The sequence below is a fragment of the Labrus bergylta genome, chromosome 15, assembly GCF_963930695.1.
Source record: "Labrus bergylta chromosome 15, fLabBer1.1, whole genome shotgun sequence".
Taxonomy (NCBI): Eukaryota; Metazoa; Chordata; class Actinopteri; order Labriformes; family Labridae; genus Labrus; species Labrus bergylta.
In genome coordinates this window covers 11704280-11730668 of record NC_089209.1, presented here as the reverse complement: position 1 = coordinate 11730668, position 26389 = coordinate 11704280, and the positions used below count along the sequence as shown (strand labels likewise).

General features: G+C 40.8%; 1 protein-coding gene across 1 annotated transcript in view; it reads right to left on the bottom strand.

Annotated features, from left to right (window-relative positions):
• The window catches only part of syne1a (spectrin repeat containing, nuclear envelope 1a), a 133603-nt gene that overhangs the window by 102995 nt on the left and 4219 nt on the right, over nucleotides 1-26389 (bottom strand). The window contains exons 2-15 of the mRNA XM_065964167.1: nucleotides 16874-16935; nucleotides 11256-11351; nucleotides 10491-10574; nucleotides 8774-8794; nucleotides 8382-8474; nucleotides 6624-6805; nucleotides 6262-6458; nucleotides 5663-5775; nucleotides 3525-3632; nucleotides 2947-3084; nucleotides 2495-2659; nucleotides 2223-2335; nucleotides 1881-2049; nucleotides 1570-1666 (exon numbers count right to left, since the gene is read on the bottom strand). Coding sequence (XP_065820239.1) covers nucleotides 1570-1666; nucleotides 1881-2049; nucleotides 2223-2335; nucleotides 2495-2659; nucleotides 2947-3084; nucleotides 3525-3632; nucleotides 5663-5775; nucleotides 6262-6458; nucleotides 6624-6805; nucleotides 8382-8474; nucleotides 8774-8794; nucleotides 10491-10574; nucleotides 11256-11351; nucleotides 16874-16935 — 1638 coding nt within the window. The remainder of the gene's footprint in view (nucleotides 1-1569; nucleotides 1667-1880; nucleotides 2050-2222; nucleotides 2336-2494; nucleotides 2660-2946; nucleotides 3085-3524; nucleotides 3633-5662; nucleotides 5776-6261; nucleotides 6459-6623; nucleotides 6806-8381; nucleotides 8475-8773; nucleotides 8795-10490; nucleotides 10575-11255; nucleotides 11352-16873; nucleotides 16936-26389) is intronic.

The following is a 26389-nucleotide window of genomic DNA, read 5'->3' as shown; positions in this document are numbered from 1 at the left end:
TGCTAGACTACTGCCAGCCCTTAAATGTTAAAATATAACATGTTTATTTCTATGGATTTCGACGAGGTTGAAGCAACACTGTGAACTAATGAACTCTCTTAAAAATAAAAAAAACTGAATTTATGAAAAATAAAACTTTTTCTTTTTAATTAATTAATTAATTAATTAATTTAGAAGCAGCATAATTTCTTCTTCAGGCAGCTCATGGTTGCTAATGTAAGCTAAATTTGAGCTAATTGTGTCTGTTATTTTTAAGTCAATTTGATGACTCATGGACTCTTCCCCACTCTTATCTTTGTTTATTTACATTTTCTCATCATATAATTTTCACTTTGCCCCTCCTTCAGGGCAGAAGACACATTGTTCAAACATAAACAACAACAAATAAAGACTTCAGAAAGGCAGATGGGGCAACATGCCTTTACATAGAAGTCTCTGACCTGAAAAACTCTCACCACAGGGACATGCAGTGTCTCTGTAACTGTGTTCCATTTTATTGGTAAAAAAACGCTCTGGTCTCACAAGGCCGGTGTGACAAACTATTGTCAGCCAGTGTGGGGCAGAAAAATAACTTCACCAAATACAAATATCCAGTTTCAGATGCATGTTGATCATATGGTAGTGTCCATTTAAATAGTAGTTCAAAAGTCACTCTCTTTCCTGAGTTTGCTGTAACCCTGAGATCCAACTGATCTCTCATCCAGCCAATCAGAACCGAGTAAGCTAACTTACAGAAAAAAAACATGCGGGGGGTGGTGATGGAGGGGGTCTCTTCAACTGTTGGGTCGACCAATCAAGATTCAAATGTCCTGATTTCTCTCCACACCTCACTTCTCTGCTCTGCATGCCCTAAAGCAGCACAGCCTTGAAACTTAATGAAACCAACAAGCTAGCTCTGTAAGCGCCCAGAGACCTGCAGAACTGGAGCAGCCCCTCACTAGCAAATGGGGTCGTATTCCCCACTGAGAACTGGGAGTGAAGGAACCTCATTTAGCAGTAGCCTGCAGACTCTCCCCATCTAACAGGCTGTAAAACCAGACAGGGGAAAATTGCACAGGTTGGAGGGAAAACCTTGTTGTTGTTTTTTTTTTGGTGCGACAGCCGAGAATAAAGTTGAGATATGTGGACAATGGAAAGATATTTAGTGCCGCTCAGTTTCACATAAAAGTAACATTAAGAGGAAAATAGTAATATAAGTCTGGATGATATAAAAACCATTAGATGACTTTTATCTAAGAACATTAAAAGAATTTGGCATAACATCTACAATGAGATAAAGACGTTATCAGATTGTCTCGTTGCGTAATGCATCAAAGGGTGTTAATATGTTCCTTTCAGCTGCACACAAAGGTCAGAACACTCAGTTTTCAAAAGATTCTCCAGGAAAATGACATAGTTAGGATCAGCAATAAAATAATATTAATTTACTTCAAGGAGCTTCCCCCTTAGCCACCCTTAATTGCGATAATTTAACAACAAAAACACATTTTTACATGGCATGCTCGTGATCCAACCAGGTTCTTTCAACCATCATATCATCAATTGACTGGGTATCTTCAGAACTCTTACCTGAGCTGTCAGCATTGACATAAGCCTCGGCAGACTGTTTCAGGGACTGGAACAATGCATCGTACTTTTCAAAGAAATGTTGCTTCTCCACGAATGACTGATGAAGAAAGAATCAAAATGTTGTTGGGAAATAAAGGTACAAGTCATATACTGTATAGAGACCTATTTCATACAACCTCATGACTTTAAACCGACTATATCCACAAACACACTTTCAGTATTTTTCTTATCTCTCACATTAGCATAATAAAGGAGCCCCAAAGGTTTAAATACCATTCAGTCCATCATGTTTAGAGTGAGTCAAAGCTTACTACATAGTTGTGGAGCATCACTTCCACAGACTCTTGTCGGCCATATTTTATGATCCAGGATTTGAGCTTAGATTCGGTCAGGGTGAGGAAGGCTTGCATGTGGTGTTGGTTTTCCAAGTATTCCATTCTTGCCAAATGTATGCTAGAAGATGTTGCGACAAAGTTCATCCTAAAGAAGACAAAGTTTTAAAAGTATTTTAGATATACAGCTTGACACTTCAAATCAGAAAAGCTGAATTCAGAGTAAAGCAAAAGGAGTTTGTATGATATTTAATAAAACAGTATGTGTACAAAATGTTACAATTGTTTGAAATGCAGAACAATAACTTGAGCAGATATAACCTCTCAGCCATGTCTTGGAGCTGGTCCAGGGGAACAGGAACTCCATCAACACTTCTGTCTTTATGGATCCTCTGAAAAACCTGCAGGTGACTTTCTAAGTTCTTCAACACATCCTGCACAGTGTAAATACGCACAGCACACGAATACAGAAAAAAAAACAAAAGAAAACTTGTTAGGACCACACAGAAAGAAAAAAAAAAACGGTCTTACAACATATTCAAAATGACTTGTATATGCAGACTTCAGTTGTGTGTCAGTGGCTCCATGCTAACCTTGTGCTGCTCCAGAGCTCTGTGTACAGTGCTGGCCGTCACATCGTGGGCCTGCTGGACGACAATCTCTTGTCGCAGGGCTCCTTCGGCCTCGTGCAGCCACGCCCCAACCATATCCAGAGGAGTCGGCAGGGACCTGTCCAGAAGCAGATGCCAGTCCAGGAGCTGAAATTAGGAAGAGAGTTGAGGAATCAACAAGAAAAACATCGTTATTGTCCAGCTCAAACAATCGCACTCAATCAATCACCTGAGCACAATTTAAAGACATAAACTACAGATAAAACAATCACAAAGACACGCTGCCTTTATATGCAGAATATCTACTGTTCAGCCAAATAATGATATGCTATTGCTTCAACCATTTCTGTCTTAATTGAACCAACTAAATCATTGATTCAGGGAAGACAAATTGCAATCAACAAACCGTTTCTGAGGCAGGTTTTTTTCCTCACCCTTTTAGAGACCCTTTCCCAGGCCTGTTTGACCAGAGCCTGATCCACTGTCAGCATCCCATCCTTCTGAGTGGACTGCAACGCTCCCTCCACCTGTTTATGCCTCATCTCTAACTGGACATGAAGACTTTTGAACAACTGGGCAGAGAGAAGAAGTGTTTAATGTTGACAGCTCCCGGTCACATGTGAAAATATGTACACAAATATTTAAAGGGAGCGTAAAGAAACATCAGGAAGTGCTCTACGAGGAGGGGTCGTATCATCTTTCAGTTCACAGGTTCTTCAGCTAATTGCCTCTGAATAGTGTCCCTCTCTCTGAGTTTAGATTCCCGGACTCTTATGAATAATGTGCAAAGAAAAAAGGGATACCCCACACGCTGCTCAATATGGAAAGTATCCTGAGGCCTAGTGGAATAAGCCAGATTGACTGAAAATATGACTGCTGCTGTCTGATCCCCACAGTGTAATGCAACTGATTAAGCTAATAATAGGAGCGTCTGTGCCCAGTGTGCCCTGTTTAAGCTGCACACACACACACACACACACACACACACACACACACATACACACACACTAACCTGGTACTGTTGAGCGAGATTGCCCTCTGTCTCCTGGGACTGTGTTGCGTCTCTCTCCAGCTGGTCGAGCCACATTTTGAGCTCCCTCAGGCTCTTTCGCTGCTCTCTCTAGGAGGCCGGGATGGTGCAGGGGGTGATGGGGTGAACAACGGAGTGAAAGACAGACACAGAAGATGGGAAAGTGCAAAGAAGAAATCAAAACAAATCAAGAAAAATAAAGAGTGGCGTATAGAGTAGAGGGGGAGAGCAGAAAGATAGAGACAACCCAGAAAGATGTTAAGATGGATTGATGAAAGGACGGAGGGAGGGAGAGGGTGACAGAGAGGGCATGTGCTGTTAAACATGTGTTTTCCTAATCCTCACTGTGTCTCCCTGTAGGACAAAACGTCAAAAACCCACAGCTGCCAAAAACACTCAGCTTAAACAGGGTACTTTGACTAAGACCCCCCACTAACACTTCCCTGGATTTTAAGTTACCATGACGACAATATTATGCTGCTGAAAAGCTCGCGAGTGTATTCAGTTTGAGAGCTGTTCAATCGCAGTCTTTTGAGTATTATCACTTCACATTAGCTCCTGCAGGGATTTTAAACGTTATTCTTAATGACAGCCCTAATACTTTAACGTAGACTAAGCCGTATCGGAAGGGAAGTACACTTTTATACAATGTACTGGACTCACCAAAGCTTGTGTAAATTACTTAACATAAAGTGCCTCAGTTGCATTTTGTTGCCCATGTTGCCCATGACCCATGCTAGAATGGCTCCCACCTTTCCAACTGTTTCTTTTAACCCAGCATTGGACTATATTAGTCCATCCGTCTTACTGTGTTTTATTATTCAATTAATGTCTGTATTTTTCATATTTGTATTGACTTTTATACATTAAAATGTGTTTAATAGTGTATCCTATCATATTTTATGTATTTTTTTCTGTGCTTTAATTTATGCTATTTTAACTCGCTGTTCTGCACTTGGTTAAAGTTTGTTGTTTTTTAAATGTGCAATATAAGTCAAGTGGACTCGATTAGATTGAAATTCGTTTTTTTTGTTTTATGTGAAAACACAAGGGCCAATTAACCTTCATTCACTAGACGAATATGTTGAGTGTTATCAAGAACTGTCAGCAGAGAACAAAGCATGTGTGAAACACAACAATCACAAAAGCATCACCAGAGTTGGACAATAACAAAACACGGACAGCTTTACAGCACAACACAGCTCCTGACACTGTTAACCTTAAAAACAGGCAACCTCTTTCCACGAGGTTTCCATCAAATACACTGTATCAATGCACACTGCCGACGCCAGAGGCTTTCATTGTCATGCTAATGGAACCAGGAGCCATAGCGCTAGGTGGTAACGTTAATAAATGGTAATATCACGTCATTATAGCAGACTTCCTTTTGTTATCATCTTAGAGACCCCGAGGCAGGAATATCACATCATGTATGATAAAGAGCTAATAGAAGCATGTCGGCTCTATTTTGACATGGAAAAAAACAATGTTTAATCTGAGCCTTACACTGTGCAGTAAGCAGTAATACTGTTATCCAATAGGCAGAGGCAGAAAAATAAGCATTAATCACATTTACGTATATGGAAACCATGAAAGTGCATGGATGCAAATTGCAGTGGGAAATGATGGAAAACCTGCCCCTGGGACCTTAAAGTTGCTATATAACCTACCTCCAACATTTCCTCTATATCGCGAGGAGCAAGATCATGCTGTAGGACAGAGGTCAGCACAACAACCACAGGAAAGCAGACACAAAACAAAAACACACCAGAGAGAGAGAAAGACAAAGAGAGAAAAGAGGAGAGAGATGTGCAACAAGGAAAGACATAAAACAGTCAAGACATTGCTAGATCTAATTCACATAGCACAAGTATATATATTGTATGTTTTAACCCTCTTTAATGTCTGACAGGTAGGAGATTACTACATCTGAACTTTTTAAAAAGCATTACATAAATATAAGGACCTAAGATAAAAATGCCTTTAATACATATATGATTCCTAAAGTTTGACACACTAACTCGACAACTGAAGAGACACAAAACACACAGGATGCAAAAAGAGAGAAGAAGACATTAAATGTGCGCATTCACACTGAGATGAGTGTGACAGCTGGTTACCTCTTCTTCTTGGCGTCCATCTGAGTCACTCTGCTTTTGCTCGGGATGATGCTTCAGGAACTGGGCTACGTATGTCATAATGGATTTCTCATCTGGTTTGTCTACATCGACATCTAAAGAGGTAAGATAATGAATGTAATCAGAAGTCATTTCAAGTTGTATAGAGTTCTCTTTCAAAGGAAACGACCTGTTTTGTTAAAAAAAATCTATCATTACAGTCATTCAGAGAAACACATATGGCACCCTAAATTTAAAAAACAACTTTCAGCATTAAAGATCAGAGTCAAAGTTGTGTTTGGAGGTTTCATCATACTGAATCCCATGGCTTAATGGACCTTAATTATACTGATGTCAAGCATGATTTGTCAGAGTTCATTGTGAAGGGCAGGCGTGAAGGAGCGCAGATGGTGTTTGAGAGTGACACTGAGGTACACATCTGATCCTGAGATCCATGCTTTATGGAGAACAGCTCTAAATGATGAAAAGCTACCATTACTTTTAAGAATGAATGAAAGAAGAACCAAGATCTGTGGAGTTCACGTTTCATCAACCTAAATGAAAAGAGTCCAAATGACATGTGATGAAAAAAATCCATTTACCCTCTGGGTCAAGAAGCTGTGGAATGCCCAGCTCTTTCTCAGCCAATAAGAAAGCTTCCTGCAGGTTTTCTCGGTTGGGCCTCCTCCATACACGCTCCATGTCAACTAGATTTGGCCGAAGGGACTGGATAACGGCATAGAACGCCAACCCTGTGCGCCAGCTGGGGCCAAAGTCCTTCACCTCGACCCCTACACGTCTAGGAACAATATGACATGAATAGATTGAAAAACCAGATGATAACAATGACAGTGGCCCGAAGAGAATGTTTTTACTCTCAAGTTGGCTGCTAGTTTTGTACGGCAGTTAGCATTTTTTGTTGTTGAAAAGAAAAACTGTTTTTTTTGTGAAGGAGGCTGCATACTTGGTGGCTGTGTGCTGGACCCATCTCAGTAGGGCCTTTCTGGCTCCGCCCTGAGGAGGTGGGAGGGGTTTTCTCTTGACAGGGGGGCTGGTGGTCTCAGTGCTGCTATTGGAGCTGTCCAGTGAAGAAGTGCTGCTGGACAAAGCCTGAAGTGCTGGTAGGCTACTGGTAAGCTCTTCAATCTAAAAAGAATAGCATATAAATGACAAATAAATAAACAAACTTTGTTTATTAATTACTGACAGGAACGATGATGAGCATAACACATCTGTGACAAGACTAATACTCCATTTATCTATGCTATTACATTAACAATGTTAGAAATTCTTTTGGCAGACATTTTTTGTCCAAAGTGACATGAAATGGAAATCCTGCAAATGCAACCACTAGATGTTTTGCTTTATTAGTTGGATCCACAATTTTTGCTTGCTCATCAGTCGTATCTGCTTATTCTTGAGTTGCATTGTATTGTGAACGTTATATGTTTAAGATTGGCCAACGTTAGTGCTGGTTTGTGAGCCTGTACCTCTTTTCAAAGCTTGATTTTGAGTCCTCTAAGATCTGGTCCCAAATTTTCTTTCACTTTCACTCCAACATGATGACAATCAGGCCAGTATTTTTCCATAATCCCACTGACCAATTTATAAACAAACAGCACTAAAAACACAACCTTCTTGGAAGAGGTAGTATCGAGCTGAATCATTGCTATTAATAGTAATTAATAATAGTTTGTTTTTTACAACATATGCAGCTGCAGCCATCAGTGATGTACAGCTCTTCCGAACATATACATGTGTGTAACTTTGACATTAAGTGGCTTCAAATGTGATTTTAAATTCTACTCTACATGAATTACATGTTTTTTTGTGGGAAAGATTGGTGCATCAAAGTTGTGGTAGAGGCAGCCGATTAACGCAGGGGCACTTTGGAGTTAAAAAACTTGATTGAGGGCAACTTAATGAAATAGTACAGAGATCAACTATCAGCTTTTAAATGTAGTGACTTGTCTGCAGCTATGATTGTACAGACTGCCAATTCTGTTAAGAAATGATGACATATTTCAATTCCAACAGCCTCAATAATATCAACAAACATTTTTTTTATTATTATTAGTCCTCAGTCTTGGCACTTGGTCAGTTTCACAAGATTTATTGCTATGTATACATAAGCATTGTCTCTGTTTCCTCTCTTCTGCAAACAAACAGAGTCTACCCACAATCTACTCAAAGCAATCCATAAACATCACCAGAAATGACGTACATCAATATGTCAGTGAGTGAATAAGTTAATTTTCCACTGTCGTACATTTCGCTTCATTTAATTCCTCTACGTTTGCTGGAGTAGCAGACATCTGTATGTGCTGATGTTGCTAAGAGACCGTCGCATTGTGATCGAGTTTTTGTTGATCTGTGCATGTCTGAAACGCCTGAGGTAGCAACTTCTCCTTTTCAGAGGGGATGCTATCCAAGATTGATTTTTTTCCCCCATCTTAAAATTCCTCCATAGTTCACATTTTTTAGCTTTTTGCAAAAAATAAACATATGAGGTCCTGCAAGTTTGCAGCACTAAATTTATTCTATTTTTTATATTTCTTCAGATTTCTTGTTGGACATTGGCAGCAATGTTCATAGCAGAACCAAATTCATGTTCTTCTTCTGGCTCTTTGTTTGAATCTAGTTTTCCATATTTGTCATAAATAATGTACCTTTTCTAATGTGGTTAATTCTACTCATCTTAATTTACTTAAGGCAAAGTTACCTGGAAATAGAGGATGATCGTCCACATTAACCCCAACACAATTGACGGCCGTCCATCAACAATGTCTGTGGAGTTGATGTTCACAAGCTTGATCTATGACAAAAACATAAAATCCATTATTTCAATATCTCATAGAAGGACCTAATAATCCAGAGTGAAATACAATCTTGCTTTCCGTTTATACCTCACTATAATCTCATACATAAGGATTAAGTACACACAATTTCCTAAAATCCGGTAACTCTGTATCGGACATATGTCTACACAAAAAAACAAACAAAAAAAAAAAAACTGCGTGTGCATAATCCTCAGGTATACAGGAAGCAGATAATCCTGACTTTATCCTTTCCATTTCCTAAACAAACAAGTGCTGGAACTTCATGAATACTGACCGGAGATCCTCTGTAGGCGGACTGGAGGGCAGAAAAAGAAAAGAGAAGGAGAAGAAGAGAGTGTGCATTTAGGGGTACTCTAGATTTCTTTGATTGGAGGAGGATGCCTCATTGAGTGTGAGATAGCAGATCCTGCAACATCTCCAGGGCGAGCTAAACTTGGAGTGGTTGGCTGAGAGGAAAGATCTATCACCACTACACAGACATCAGGGATTATATCCAGCAGAGATGGACAGAGAGAGAGAGTGATGCAGCGAGGGAGAGGGGCAATGAGAAGAGCAAGAAAAGGAGAGGCTGTACATACTGATATGATGAAGTATTCTATATTATCACACCGAGGGTTATATTACTGAGGCCCTGCAGCACAACAGGTCATCACATGGTAATTATACATGGAACCACGTATATGTGCACAACAAGGGGGGGGAGAGAGTTTGGGAGCAGGCGAGAGCAGAGAGGGATGGTAACTGATAAGAATACATGCAATACACGCTTCATATTAGAAATCACAGCAGGTCATCACTGCAGCTCAAACACAGCGTTGTGAGGCTGGAAATGTAGATGGAAAGGTTTCGGGGTTTGACCACAGCAACAACAATGAGAACAAAGGTAACTAACTATATGGTAGTAGTTGTATTGGTGGTAACAATGTGTAGATAACGGCGTAGTTAAGATGATTTAACTGTAGGGGCTTCACTTCTTCCTTCTTTTACCGCTGTCAGAAATGTTTATTTTTCTTCTGTCTGTCTGTCTGTCTGTCTGTCTGTCTGTCTCCTATTTCATGACATTTTATGGTTAAGTAGATATATTTCAGCCATTTAAACAGTTTAGAAACATGATTAAATGGTAAACATTATAATGTCACAGCACACTATACACACACGACAGGAGCATGCATCAGGCATACGGGTCTCGAACGCTAAATGTAAATACAATCTTGACATATATCCAGAGCATATTTACATTTAATTTTCTACACACTTAGATACCCGCAGTTGCACACACACAGACGTATACAGAAGATTTCCCACTCTCGTATCATCTGTAGACTGCAGATTAACGACGTAGGATTTATGGTTTTAACCCTGTCACACTTGAGGAAGAGAAATCAATGTCCCTGCAGACACCAGCTCATACTTATGGCTTTATTTATGTATATCCAAGGACGAGCTGGGTGAAGCTGTGAGAACGTTCCACCACTCTCAGGGAGGGGGAAATTAATGCATTTAGATAATTACATCAACAACTGCATTAAGAGTTTATGATGGAAGTAAGTCACTGCAGCCAGGAAAAGGTATCGTATGTTTGAAAGTCATATGATACAGTGGAAAAGGTGTGGTGTGACCAACAAGTATGTTAGCTCAGCTGGTTTATAAAAGCAGTAAAGTCAAATTCAAATGCATATATTTTTTATAGAACTTTTGATTTAAAGGCAGCCAGACAACTAAATTGGTAAACCAACTTGATAAAGATCAAATGTAAAAAGAGTCTTAGAAAAAACCAGAGCAGAGGATGTTGGTTTCAGGGTAAATGGGGGATGTGGGAAGGTGGAGAAGGTAGGAATAAGAGGCAGGGGAGGAAGGGGAAACGGGTCACGCAAGGTCAGGATTCGATGTTTGTACCCACAAGGCAACAGCTGAGCAAGGGAGAGCAGTAGGAGGGGTAAACAGGGGGGTGGTGGGGGGGATAACATAAAAAGAAGGTGCTGAACTATTACCTTTCTACCCTCAAGGAAGGTGAGAGCGGTACCAATATTGGCGACCCAGTGGATCCTTTTTAGCTTCTTGCCCTGCTCACATTGCTGGAAGGAAAAAGGTAAACAACAGTGATGGAGACAAAGGAAGAGGAACAAATAGTGAGGATATAAAAAGAGAACAATTGAAATGAGTCTTTTTTTTTTTATAGGTTATGGCACAGGTGTTGATATTATGATGTGAGATCAAGCTTAGTACAGTACAAACACTATCAGCAAACACATTACATTAAAAAAGGACAAAAGAATAAATCAGGAGAAAGGTAAGAAAGGCACAGATCCTATCAGTTGTGTTTGTCTATAACCAGTCAGATCAATAGGACATGGACAGTTTAGACCTAAGGCAACATCGGCTGAGTAAAATCCTCAAGGTGTGCACCTCTTTGTCTTTGTTGAGTGTTTGTTAACTGGGATCTGTCCTTTTTAATACAGGCTTCTATATTCATCCAAATCCTATAAATCAATGAAAATCTCCATCTTATAGTTGCTCATTGAACATGCACTGCATTAAGCCTGTAGCCTTCTTCAGATTTGTCAAAAGCACTTCCAGCTGCAGCTCTGGCCATAATTATGTATGCAACTAAAAATGAATGACCCTCTTTGTTATTTCACCAGTTAGATCCGTTTTAAATCAGCTCAAGTTAATATTTAATCCAGACAGATCAGAGGATATGAAGTGTTTGAAGTCTGTGGCCAAGTCACATGCTAAGAAATGACCAGAAGACTCACCAGTTTCTGTCCAGAGAGGACTTCCAGCAGGGCCAGCAGCATCACACCATCCTTAATGTCCTCAAACAGGTCTGTCACCACCAGAGGAGGGACGCGCTACAAGAGAACATAAGCACACTAATGAGCCTTTATTCTGATGATGCTTTTGACTTTAGTTCACAATTTGCCAAAACAAGCACATACAGAAATGATGTAATGCCTCGGAGGGATGGTTTATGCTTGATTTCTTATCAAAACCCCCACACATCTTTCTTTGAACAACTTTTAATGGCGTACAAGGGACATTTTCTGAATGTTTTTTTTGTTCCTGGAAATTTTCAGTTACATAAACGCACTGTTTACTGTTGCGATAAACCCACACAAAGCTTTCACAGTTGTCGTGGAATGCAACAACATGTGATTTAAGTCTTAATAGCTCTTGCGATGTGCATGAAACCATAAGGCAAGAGGTAGGTTTTCTAAACACTAACCTACTTTGAGTGGCACAGCGAGTAAATAAACCAAAATACAATAAATTCACAACACTGTGAGACTTTAATTTCAGCTTCTGAAACATGGATAAAGGGAATCCTTGTTAAAAAAAAAAAAAAAAAAAAAAAAACTACTTCAAGCCCCAAAAGAGTTTGGCTGTGCCGAGCCTTACTGACAGCTACAGTCAGCCATAAGCAGAGGCTCAGCAGGATCTGAATGGGGTCTTCAAATCCTAAAATATGCTGATGATTTCAAACTCCATCCTTCTCATTGACTTCCTTCCTGACCTGACACAGACTTCTAGACTCTGGGAAATCCACATATCTCAGCTTCTTGCCGGCGCCACATCAAGGATTTCTCTTAAAGCGCAATCACATGCTGCGGCTGAGGAGAGGTTTAGAGGAGGGGAGGGGGCATTCAGACGAGCAAGCCATTCACAGGGAGATTAGCGGCAAAGGGAGTGAGAGAGAGAAAGAGAGACGTGAGGAAGCCGCAATGTGTGCGGGAGTGTGTCTGTGTTCGCACGTGCAAGTTGAGTGTGTGTGGGGTGGGTGAGAGAGAAAAACATACAACCCCCATCATGCACCACAGAGGGGTATAATTGAGTAGAAAGAGTGGCAGCGAGAAACATGATAGAAGGCAATGAGAGAAGGGACACTAACCTCAAGTCTTTCAAAATTAATTAGCAAACACAGTAGCTCTTCTGGCTAATTCCTCTTCTAATGTCATTTCATGGCTTTGGATATTAGACCGTCCAGACAGCACTTGTGCCCCTATCATAAAGTGACAGAAGAAACACTCGCAAGGACCCCTTCAAAGGGATGAATTATACCATGAGCTAATTGAAGTTAAATTTACCTATTTGTTCATTATAATCCCAAAGCTAATGAGGAAATTTCTGACTAATTACAAAATAAGAAAGTAATATCCATTTCCTCTGCTCAGCCACATGAGCTAAAAAAAATAAATCAAGGGCTTAATGAGCTAATTACATATGAGTGTCTGGGCCATAATTGATTGTGAGCAGAGGAGTTTTCAGGATGTGCGTCTGTCTGTGCTCTCATGTTATTCCCCTGGTACACTCGACTACGTAGATTCCTAAAGATCAACAGCACAAAAGACATAAAGAAAGAAAAAGAGGACCGAAGGGTTTCATTTTGAATTGCAATACAGGAAGTTAAGATAGAACAATTGTTCTTCTATTCTGCCCTTCTCATGTTTTACTAGGAATACTTCCTGATTTAATACAGTCATTGGAAAATGACTGAAAACTGAGACCTCAATAATAAAGATCTTGTAAAATAGCCCCCCACCTGACAGTGTAAAGAAAAAATGTACATTATAGGATGGCTGAGCTGTTGAATTAGAGAACAGCAGACTGTCCATGTGTACTTAATGAAGTGGCCGGCGAGTGTCTATTTGCCTACAAAAATGATCCCCTTTTCAACTGTCATTCAAAGAGCCCATTTCTGTATCGAGGTTTTCATGTCATTGGACATACGTAGTTGCCAGTGTAAATATTGTATTAATATAATATCGCATTATGCCTAGATTTATGATTTCATGATAATAAAATAAAACATTGCTACAAATCTAACATAATGACCTGGCAGTTGCGTCACGCCCCATGTGTGGAGGCTGCGGTCCTCTGGGTGGGCGGCCCACATGTCATTCCCCACTCTCTCTCCCTGGTTTCCTACTCTATCCTAACCCTAACCCACAACCAATAAAAAAAAAAGGCAAAAAACACCCAAAAAATGTATCGGAAAAAAAAAAAAAGTTATAAAAAAATCTATTGCTTTGCCAGCAGCTCAATAAGGCTGAGATACTCACACTGAAAACGCTTACATATTGATATTTAGTGTGGATATATATTTTACCATAGTGCTGTAAGCTTGCTAATATTTAATCATCATCATTAAACACTTGTACAATTTTGACCAGATAGTGGTTGAGAATGCAGAACTTTAGCATATTAATTCATTGTGATGCTGGTTTCAGGTATGTACAGTGTCATTAGAAGGGGGAGACCTTATTCCTAAATCATTAGGATTGATCCTTGGGCAGGTTGAAAAGTGAAAAAATATGAAGAACATCTTGCAACTGAGTTGGCTAAACCACATTTCATGCACCATGAGGTGCTGGGTTTGGATCTTAGTGTGCATGGAGTTTGTCAGTCCCCCTCTATGTGAGGTGGGAGCAAGGAAGTAAACATTGACGGAGGAACTGGGAGCTTCGCTTTACTGCAGCTGTAATCTCTAAGAACACTTGGTTCAGTGATTGCTGTACTAAAGCTGTTTGCCTGGAAAACGCCTGAGTGACGAGGAGACCTCCGCTTGCTCATACCGGCCACTCCGTAATTAAGCTTTAACCCTCTCAGAGAGGATTTGTCAAAATGGAAACTTGGGGCCCTGTTCACAAAAATTCCCCCCCCCCCCGTCACTCCAGTGTAGCGCAGGGTACGACTTTAAAGGCTCTTACTTGCTTGAGGGACAGAATTCTACATATGAAGCAAAATGTATGATAAGAAATAATTATAAAATATGTGTTATTGAAGATTCAACACAACATCATCGTCTGTTAAAGTAAAATAACCAACCTTAAAAATGTAGAGACCAGCTGCTCTCTTACAGTTTATACCTCTGGTCTATAACTGGTGACTTCATCTGGTGAACTACTGCGAGTAATGAGAGTCATTAATCTCCTGTATAAATTACCAGCTGCAATATGTCCTCTTGTAAAAGCTCTTTTGCAGAGCTCATAAGACTTCTTTTGTTAGACCTGTGGAGTGGAAAAGTAAGGGGGAGGAGAGTGATAGTGAAAGGAAGCCCTCACACCATGTCTCAACTCACCTAACGATTAATCACATACCTTTAGGCGCTGAATTAAAGACCTGTGATAACTAGAGCGGCCTAATCATCTGCCTAGCCAAGGGCACGATCTATCCTTCTGAGAGCCGAGCTAAACCAACTGTTAAAGCTTCTTCCCTCTCGCTATCTCTCCGTCTGTCTCTCACACTTTTTTGCCTCTTTAAATCGTTCTTTGTAGAGTATTTATGGGTGTGATTGAAACAAGGGCCTAAAGATGCCATTCAATCTCTTCTCACCTACAAAATGATCTCCTTATTACAACACATCCTCCACAACATGAAGCTGAATTGACTTTTTAGCCCTTACTCATCACAAAGCTCTACGAATATTTGCCAAGCTGCCATGACGACCAGGACTTTTTTTGAAGACAAATATGGGCCAATCAGTGTCACCATGGCGACGTCAGGCATCAGGTGAAACGGTGAGCCATTTCGCGATGGTATAGGAGGAGGAGGAGAGCAACTAATTTGATCAACTGAGCAGAGAGGAAAGCTTGGAGAACACTGTTATGTCTTCCGATGGAGCTGTGATGGTATCACTAATCTATCGATTAAGTGAATCAGTTACTTAAAGTGGATTTAAAATGACTTTTTCACGATCTTTGTCAGACTTTGTTTTATTGAAAGTACTCTTCACTTTAGTGGCCAGAAAGTCAACCAGCATTATTGCACTTAATGTTACTGAAAAAAATAGTTTGACTGTCGGAAAAGATACTTTTTGTTTTCTTGAAATTTTGATCAAAAAGACTATATTTAATCAAGTGCAGGTATTTAGCTTAGCTTAGCATTAACACTGAAATGGAAAAAAAAAATTGTCTGTCTCAGGCTGAGTTAGGTGTTAGCAAAGCTTACTGAACAAGTTATATTGATGAGTACAAAAACATGGGGCGCTGGTTTATCTCAGTAGGAAGAGAAGGGGCCCCGTGTACAGAGGCTACAGTCCTGGTTGCTGGTTGAAATCCCTATCAGCACCCATTTGGTGTATGTCATCCCTAACTCTCTGTTCCTCACATTTCTTAACTTATAAAGGCAGAAGGCCAAAAGAATCATCTTAAAAATCTTAAAACAGATAAATAAATATGTACTGTATGGGTGAAATCGGAAAAAAAAAAATGGAGCATTTGCCAGTCAATCGAAAAGAATTAAGGAAGTTGCTGCTCCTAGCAAACAATAATTTGGGCCAAAATCTAAAATTTGATTGTTTATGTTCTGAAATTCCCCAAAAATTAAACTGTTTTTTTAGTCTTCTTAATTCAGATTTTATGTAGGTCTCTTTCCATCTGTCCCTCTGAATCCTCTTCTTCTGTCACTACTCATTCAAACGCTGTCATTTACAATGATCATGACACACCAAAAGGTCTGTGGCTCTTCTCTACTGCATCAAAATAACTCAATAAATAACCAATGCGTTTACCTTGGATTTTTATCAAAAATTCAAGGCAATTAGGTACAGGACTGGGTGTAATTTTCTGCTGGCACGGTCCCGAGACATGATATTTAATATTACGTCAAGGTTTATTCCCTCTTGAGTGCTTTTCAAATGAATTTTCTGCTCCACGTCACCGTGGTTCAAGGCCTCCACAGCTGTCGTAATCGAATAGGAAACCTTGAGAGAAGCGTTGCCGATTGGAAAAACACTTAATTGTGTTGCCCCATGCCGTATTTGCCTTGTCCACCCCTTCTTGACACACTATTCAAGCAGTAATGGGTTAAATTGAGTGGCGTAATGCAGTATAATACAATAATTACACGCATATGATGGCCCCTCAGCATGCAGCTAGATCAGGTATAATTATTTGGTTTAAGTTTAAGGAGGTAAATGGAGGGCTGTTTTTGAATAAAATCTCATATCCTGAACAATCTAAATTGGTCCATATTGAGATAGAGCGCTCATTTGTTATTTAGACTTAAACAGTGACAGTAGCTTGCAGGAAAAGAAGATAAAGCGTGTATTAAATGCTGTAATGTGAAAGTGATAATTACAGTGAGTGTAAATCCTTGCTACAAGCTATATGGGATTGGAGAGGAAAAGGGAATATGAGAGGCATGCGCATAAATCAGACTGTGTGTGTGGTCTTAGCTGGCAGTCGGTCCTTTGACCAGCTCCACGGCATCCTCACAGTGAGCATAGTGTGTGGAGTATAGACGAGGTGAGTGATTCAAAGTGGGAAACAATGAGATGGGGAAGTTTTTAATCCACAAACAGCAGCAGCATTGTTTGTGTAAAGACACAATACAATGTTGGCAGTAGCAGTGGGAATGAACCAGACTCTCTTACCTTTGCCAAGTGGGAATTGATCCATTTTGTGAATGTCCTCTTCTGCACTGCCTCCTGCTCATCTGTAAATCAGAGCCCAGAGCACCACTATCAGTCACATGCAATAATAAACAAAGAGGGAATTAGAACAAGTATTCACATTGTCTATTGTTTAGAGGGTTGTTTTGGATGGTGACTTTAATTAACTTTTATTTCATTCCTTTCCGCCTAATGTGTCTGAACACAGTCACATCATATCATACCTTACAGTGATGTGCTTAGAGAAGGCATTTGACATTTAAAGATGGCATTTTAACTCGCTGGACTCCTCTTAGTGTGGACAGGAAATCCTGCTCTCAGAGATGCCCTTTAGATGATAGAAGGGCGGTGATTCTTCCTATACATGTTTTCCTGCCATGCTCTATCAATGGATTTTATTCATCATTAAAACAGTTTAAGTTTGCGATCTAATGGAAAAAAATGTACATAATGCAACAATAAACTATCCTGTGACGAAATATATGGCATTGGGAAGGGCATTGTTTGTGGTGGCTATAGTGATACAGGCCATTTAGCAAAGGCACAATCAATAGTAAAGATGTCTGCTGACGATGTCGCCTAAAAAGCCACTTAACTTGAGTGAGGACGAGACATAAATCAAGCTTTGTCAATCACAAGTGCACGAGCAAAAATATAGAGCATAAACACATTTGCACATAAGGGAATAAAGGCTCAGAGATAATTCTAGAAATCGCATGTGTTCAGCAGGCTTTTTAAATCAAACGTTTGCATTGCTGCAGCAATTTATTACAGCAAAACTCGTTATTGCCTGCTGCCCTTACAATAATGATTGGAAATTCTGCACTGGTTACATCTGTAATCCATGTGCAACAGTCACATACATCCTATTACAATGTGCACAAAACAGATCTATAGTCCACCTGGGACACTCAGGATGCAATCATGCACCGTGACTGGCACAATGTTTTTTTTTTTTTTTTTTTCTGTCCTGTCTGCAGCACACAGCAATATCCTTGAGGTATGCATGTTATCAGTGAGAGAGGACGTCTGACACAGTGCTTTCCTCCACCTTAATGAAATATGCTGACGCTTTGATTACACTCAAGTTGGTTAGTGTGTCACTGGGTACTGTAGGCAGACGCACACAGTGAGGGGTGTGTGTGTGTGTGTGTGTGTGTGTGTGTGTGTGCATCAGAGAGGTGGAGAGAGAGGGAGGGGTTGTTCATCCATAATGCAGATACATACAGGCATAGTCATACGTGCCACTGAACAGGTCCCCCCTCTCTATGAATTAATCTTTTGATTGGGTCCAGGAGAGATCAAATATTGATGCGAGGCAATATCGGATGAGAATGAGGAAGATTTAGCCTCCCGCATCCTTTAGCAGGAACATGTATGACAGAGAGCACGTCTGCCTGAACGCAGTGCCAGGCGCTCAGTCTCAGGGACGAGGTGACTTTGAACTATGCGCACACACAGTAACACTTAGAGCCCACACGCACACGCATTCACATTCTTTCAATATCACAAAGGGAAACAGCCGTCCTCACTAACTAAGCCTTGAAGCAGCGTTTTAACACTTGATTACCTACTCAGCTAGTGTTGGCCAGTATCATCATTAGTCTCATCTGCAGCCCCCCGAGTTCCCACTTTGACCCCCTACAGAGAAGATGACCTTAATGAAAAATCATTTAAATCTAGTTGGTGGTCTAAAGACGCTGTTTCTATTGATGAGATGTGATAAGACTTGATCAAAAATAGAAATAGAAATGGTAAGAAAATCAAACTAATTGCAAAAAAAAAAAGTAAATCGACCATTCTGCTAATTTTCAGATTTGCTCAAAGTGCCAGGAAATAAATCCCAAAAACATTCTGGTAGCAAAAATTAGATCAACCTGTTCTAATTTTTCAGACAAACAGACATAGAGAATGCATGGTATGAAATACAGAGGAGCAGACAGGCAGACTGCCACAGGGTCAAACAGAGAGATAAGAAATCAAACCTTCTGACAAGTCTGCCCGCTGTGCTGAGACACATTCACTGAGCTGCTGCTTGTCTGCTGGGTGTGTGCTCTACACCTGCTGTAGGCTCACATCTCCATGCACACAGACAGACATTCTCTGCCAAGGTGGAAACGCCCCCTTCCAATTTCTGCTCATTTTGCGAGCACCAACTACGCAGCCAAATGGAATCTTCCCTGCAGGGACACTTAATGAGGAAATAACACTACAAAATGCTCAATCGCACATGCAGCAGCCAAATACAGTCCACACTGCAGTGCCACGCTAAATATCTCGCACACACCCACATCTCCAAAAAACTCTGCACACACTCTGTACTTGCCTTCTTTTCTCACGCTATCAGCATCAATATGGGACACACACTAATGCATGCACTGTCCTACTTACCCCGGAGGTAGTGGAAGAACCCGGTCACCAAGTTAAGGGATGTATTCTTTTTCGGGGAGCCTTCGCCCCCTGCTCGTCTTGCCATCTTGTACCCAAGACTATGCCTCGATTCCTGCCTGTTTTCATGGGGACGCTGAGAAGACATTCACAGCAAACCACCGGGAGACGCTTACACACGTGCCCTTGCTCCTGCCCTTGCTGCCTCTCCCCCTTCTTTTTTTTTTTTTTGGGGTGGGAGGTGTCTTTAAAAGCTCCCTGGAGCACAGGACCTCCTGAGATGACAGCGGTGAAACTGTTGCTCTGAGGCTGGGCAGAGAGGAAGGTGTCACACTCCTGTTCTTGTCTTTGAGGTCTTGCTGTCCTCTGCCCTGTCCTGCAGCAACGCGCTGCAGACTAAGTCAGACTCAGTGCTTTTCCTGCCTGTTAAGCAGCTTGGGGAGTGTGATGTAAAGAATGTTCGTGTGTGCGTGTGTGAGTGAAGGCAGTGCAGCGTCGGCATCAATCTGTCTTGCTTAGTCCGTTTCGCCCTCTCTTTTCCTCTCTCACACACTCTCTACCTTGGTCTTTCCCTCCCACGTTCTCTCTCTCTCTCTCTCTCTCACTCCTAATTTCTCGACTGTAGGCTGCGGGAACAGTCTACTTCCCTCCATCAGCCGGCCAATCAGGGTCCGTGGGAATGAGTGATGTCACAGCAGCCCCGTCCTAATGTGGAGAGGGAGAGCTGAGTGGTGGAGGGTGGGTAGAAAAGGACTGTTTAGCAGGTTAGGAGGGGCAACAGCATCACACACCTACACACGCTCTAATACGGCATCAGCACAGACATGCAGGAATTCCCTGTGTGTCTTTGGCACTCTTATACCCCCACCTCTCTCTCTCTCTTATCCAAGCATATACCATGCAGTGCTCTTGGGTTTGCAGCTTTCTTCTCTGTAGAGCCTGCAGGGGTGCAGACTATCACTGGCAGTCATCCTGTCTGATCTGCTATTGTACTCCCTTCAAAAGGTATCCACCATCAACCACAGTTACATACGGTACATTGGTCTGTTTGTTTTTTCCCAGATAGCAAGAACTGAAGAGAACAGAATACAAGAGAAGTGGAAAAATATCTGAGGTTACGATTCCATTTCACAGTAAGATCAAAGTTTAGTCGGAGTGTTTTTAGACAGTGTTGAAAAGTCCAGAATGAATGAAACAATGTGAAGTGGGGATTAACCTTCATTAACTCTGATTGAGTGATCTGCATTGAAGTGGAAATTTTGCCACTGCTTTCAAAGCTTAAGCTTCAAACCAGCCACAAAACAAAAAAGGCAGTTTTGTTCATCCAACCTCTAAGAATTCAACATTTAAAGAGACACTCACCAGCAATAGCCACAACAGCTGATGGGAGGAACTGGATCAAAAGCAACACTCCGTTATGGAGCCAAAATAATACCAACCCCCTTCCTCTGCGGCGGTAAAATATTAGCAAAAAAAAAAAAAAATCATTGTCCAGTACCTTGACCTCTTTTCATTCTCACAGTCTGATTTGTATCTGACCTATGCTCTCTCATATCCAATCCGTATTTTCCTCACAGTTTTTCACTCATATTATCTAACACACACACACACACACACACACACAACACACTCTGGCAATATTAAAATCACAGGGCTCTTCTTTGAAAACACATTCAGAGACTTTCCAGGAAAACCAATATTCATGCAGAATAGCCTGGTGAGCCCTATATCAGCCTTAGCGATGAAAGGACCATTCATCATTTGTGTGATTTTCCTCTTTTGTTCTTTGGGTTCCCCCCATAAGGGATTTTAATTATGAAAGTCATCAATAACCAATGGCAGCTGTCATCCGCTATCTGTCTACTGATAATCACACTGCTGACAGTCCTCTGTTTAACAACCCTGAAACTGGCCGTCATAGTGCTATCATGAGCCTATTCCACAACCCTGTGTCTGTATGTATGTATATATATATATAAATATATATGGTGAGATTACTGTGTATATACATGAGTGTGTATAGGCATGATAGATAGACTGAGTGCTCAAATAATATTCATACAGTGTTGATTTATTTTGTATTTACCATTGCCTTATACTTACCCACTCTGTAGACAATAAAATATTAACTGGTATAAATAAAAATGCAGTGGGGTGTTCATAATGCATGCACTCACAATAAATAATATTAGTGCTAGAAAGTCATTGGACCAAATTGTAGCTGGGTGAAAAGATGAAAATGAATTAAAATGTATTGTTCTATAAGTATTGGCGTTTGCACAGTCCAAACCATACCAATAATATATTGATAAAGGAAGAGGCTATTGATTGACCAACCAATGAACAGTTTTCTTGTACACCTTATATGAAGACCAGTCCATCTTCAAAGGTAAAAGGTGTTCAAATGCCTGATAAATCATTTCCAGGGTGCTACGCTTCAATTCTGAAGTGTGAAGGAACTATCCAAGGTGCTGAACACTTCAATTAGACTCTTTTTAGCCTGACAGTGAATTTGGTTCAATGGAGTACATTTGCAAAGCGGCAGCAGAAAATGAATACCAATGGAAGCCACACTTGAAGTCCAAATGCTGAATTAAAACACAACATTTTAGTTTTTGCCTGTATGGTTTTAAGGATTCTCCCAGTTAGTATACCACAGAATGCTGAACATCCCTGGAGAGCCTAACTGTTTAGAAAAACAACCCCGGGACAAAATCAAAACAAGATGGTGAGGATTCATGGGACTTATTACACTTTACCATGGGAGTTGGAAGTACCAAGCAGGTGCACACACATACACATAAACACACACAACAAAAAAATCATCTGAATGGAGACAGAATCATTTTCATGTCTACTGTATGTGCAAGAATAAACCGACAGACTCCTTGAGGCTGCAGTCCTCAAGAGTCTCCCAGGATATCCAACAGAGGGAGAAAGGAGGCAGAGAAGGGTGGAGGGATTGGTGGGTTGAAAACAGACTGAACCTCAGCTGGTCTTGATCCCTAATGGAGCCCCTGGCAGCCCTACAAAACAGCAAACCTCTCTCTGAGGTTGTGGAGGTTGGACGTGGGTCAGCGCCCAGCGCTCACACAGGTATGTCTGCGGGGTGTGAGGCTTCCTTAGTAAGGGAGGAACAGCCTCTTTTCAGCCATTAAAGGAAAAACAAACGGCCTCCAAGAGGGGAGGACTAACGCTGCTACTGCTCATACTGTAATCTATTCACCCTAAGGATATTTGGGTTTGCTTTCTGAGCAGCCAAGCTTTCTTATCAAGCCTTATGGGGAGCGTACAGAGACACAGCGCCACCTAGTGGATTAATAAAGCTTTGAGTGTGTAAAATAGATCTAAAGAAGTGAGAGGAGAAGACAAGACAGGACAGTGAAAAATGAACCAGCTCTGCTTTTAAACCGCAGCCTCCCAGATGACCCTGCGCTGCTCTTGAGCATCTCTGATCTCTCTTAATCTATTAATGACTCCACAACTCACCAGCTGTGATTACGCTCAGGCAGATATGGACGGGCACTGCACACATACTGTACAAGGTTACACACTCTGCTGTGGAGTATTAATTTAGTAATGCATTCATTCAATTATATCCTCTTAATATTATTCAAGCTGGTGGACATTTATATTCAGAGAACGGAGATGTACCAGCAGCTCTAATGTGTGTCACCGTGTTGATACCATGCTTCTGTACAGTATCCTTTCTGTGGCCGTAATGCATTTTTCTTTCTGCAGCACAACATTAATGGAGCATGCCTGTTAAAACTATCATGCCCTAAATGGACGTCTTTGTTGTGTTCTAAAAAGGTACCCTGTAATTGCTGCATACCCACACACACACACACACACACACACACACACACACACTACACACACACACACACACACACACAATCCACCGCACCGTCACACAAATTGATTTAACAGGTTTTGGTGGCTTTTCTGCCCCTCTTCTTCACCCAAAAGCTTCTTTATCCACTTCCCGGTTTCAGCTCTTTCCTTTCACCCCAACAATTCCTAATTTAAAAACCCTTCTCTGCACTTCCGCTGGAGTACTTTAGCCCTACCGCTCAATAACACCCTCTATCACACCCTCAGAACAGACACTCAGCCCTCACATTCACCCTCTCCATGCAACCTCATTTTCAACATATTTTTACCAGTCCCAACATAAGTGCTGAGACGGAAGTCCAAATGCCAGCCCATTAGCATAGCTAATTACATTTCAGTAATAATGACACCACATTAAAGAGAGTGAAAAGGGGGGAACAAGTCAAAGTGATTATCAAAACAACCCCTTTCCGTCTTTCAAGCACCATGTCTCCCATTTCAGTACCAGATGTGCACGGAAGGCACACAAAACTGTCCAAATATCACAGTGTTCATTAAAGCCACTGATACTGTCATTTCAGCTATTTCAGCACCTGCAGTACTGTGCACACGCACACACACATACACACACACACACCATGAACATGCCAAAGAATGAACTAAACAAAAAATGTTATAAAATAAGACATTTGATCTAAAATTGGAAAAATTCTCACCAAAAAATGAGGTAATTTTATTTATCAATTCAATTCATTTGTGACAGGGATTCTGCAGAAAATTAAATACTCCCCTGAGGCGTAGACAGTGTTACATTAAACCTTATTGGATTCCAGATGCAATCTTCCTCTTATATTCATGCACTCTATCAGGCGAATACAATCACCTGAACAAAGACATATTTTAACACCATACACAAACAGACTGCACACCCTGCAAATACAAAGCATCTATTTCACTGGAGGCACCAAAGGTCATATCAAAAACGCACTAAGAGCATTAGAAAGACTCAATTTGGCTTTGAAAATAAATCAGCTTGATGTTTCTCTGTAGCGCTCTCGATGAATGTGTGTGTGTGTCGTGTGCGTTTAGTTTGTATGTTGTGTCTCTGTGTGTGCTGGAGAGTGCGTCAGTGGGTCAGACAGTCTAAGCTCTTTATCCAGGTTCAGTGGCTCGCCACACATTACAGGGACGACTAAAGTGAAAGGACTGGCGTCAGCACACTAAATAAATCACCACTGCCGGAGCAGGAAAATTCAGTTATAAGTCTCATCTCTGCTGTAAAATAGAAATACAGCCTGGAACAGAGCCAGAATCTTCTACAAAACCCTGTTGCGCACCACCACTTGGGAGTATTCATGCTCATCCAGCTGGGGATGAGGCCTTTTCCTGGCCTACTGAAAGTGAATCTAAACTATTATCTGTACCTCCAGAAGATGTATTCCTTTTTTTTTTTTTTTTAAACATTACTCCGTCGACATCCTTCCTTTAGTTATGCCATGCTTTAAAGGTATTATTCATTTTTGCTGACATTCCCTTAACATCACCTGAATGCTCCCAAGTTCTCACTGAACATTCTTGAATTATTAAAAGGCAGGAAAACACGGTTTGTTATGTCAGATGGCAGCTTGTGTTTGTGTCTGAGCGGGAGGCAGCTCAAGGGAACAGATGTCAGCAGGCAACACAACAGGAAATAACATTCAAAGATACAACACTTCTAATGCTTTGTTTAAAAGTGACGCAGACCTTCTCACTCTTGGACTGGAGGAACATTTGAACATGGTACTGTAACCCAAGATGAGTAAGTCATAACAATACAATAGTTGATGGTATATGTCCAAAAGACAAAATTGTCTTTTATAAACTTTTATAATATGAGTCTTTATCTTTTATCTTTATGAAATGTTCAAAGATGCTCAGGTGTACTTTTAAAGTCAATGCTTCTTTCTGTGAGAAATAATTTCCAAATGTCCATTTCTGTGATAAAAGCAAACCTGTCTGGTTCTCCAAACTGAATAAAATAAGAATTGGGGATTTCTTCTTCCACTTCTAACTCAGGTAGGCTGAACCAGTCACATTATCTGGACGACTGACCCTTCAGAGGTCAGGGCATCGCAATCTGACCTCTATTTAAAAACCTTCAAGTGCAGAATGGACCGCCAGAGGCTGAGTTTTTCTCACTGCGCAATCACATTATAACAGGTGGAAAAAAAGAAAAAGGGACAGAGGTGTCTGTGGGTGACAGATAAGAGCACACATAAGGCTCAAAGTATAATGGACAGAGGCTGGATGTTTCTTGGGGTCACAGGCTCAGGTGTCAGGATATTATCAGTGGGGACATTGTTTGGTACGTCCATCAAATTTATCTGATGCCTCAATCTGACAGAAAGAATCAGAGATGTTATAGTAATGCTGAAGGGACTGTATCAGGGAAACAGTTTACCATAGAGCTGTACATTTGCTGGTCGATACTCACCATTGGGATCCATCAGACAACAATAAAGCTTATGGGGGTGATGACCATTTAACAGGCCTCTGGCGCAGCCCACAGATATTTGTAAAAGGATCCAAGCATTGTTTATTGTTCACAGTCAGGTTATCACGATTGGAAATGTAGAAGAGAAAATGTTACCTGCACTCATTTGCAAATATATGTTATTAGTCCTTTGTAAAAATCTCAAATGAAACAGAAGGTTGTATTTACGACCAGTGCATTCCACCTCTTATGCTCTCAAAATGTCTACATATAACCAAAGCGATATGACATCAAAACCTTCTCGCACTCCTACAGATTTTGCACTCATATGCAAGTATCTGTACACAGAGATTAAAATATATTAAGGATAATGGTACTTTATATTTCAAAATCTTGCAAATGCTCATTTTAGAGAGTCTTTGTAGTGTCATTTTTATTAAAAGCTGCTTTGTATAATGTCTTGTGCAATGTGTTTTTTTCCACTTTGCTAATATAGAAATACACTTCATGAACGTGTGATCTTTGAAAGAGAGTTTAGAGTAGATGAATGCTGGCCCACCCTCCATATTGTATGGGTGCAACCCCCTGTGACCTAATCTTGTGATATGTCACTCAAACCCTCGCTGACTGTCAGGTCAAAAGAGATTATCATCGGATCTGCAATAAAGGCTGTCACTGAGAAACCAGTGTGGACTGTACACAAATACCGCTTTGTATTCAGACACACACACACACACGTCATTTTATCAAACTTAATGTTATATTACAGAAGCAGAAGCTGAACCAGAGGAGGCCAATAA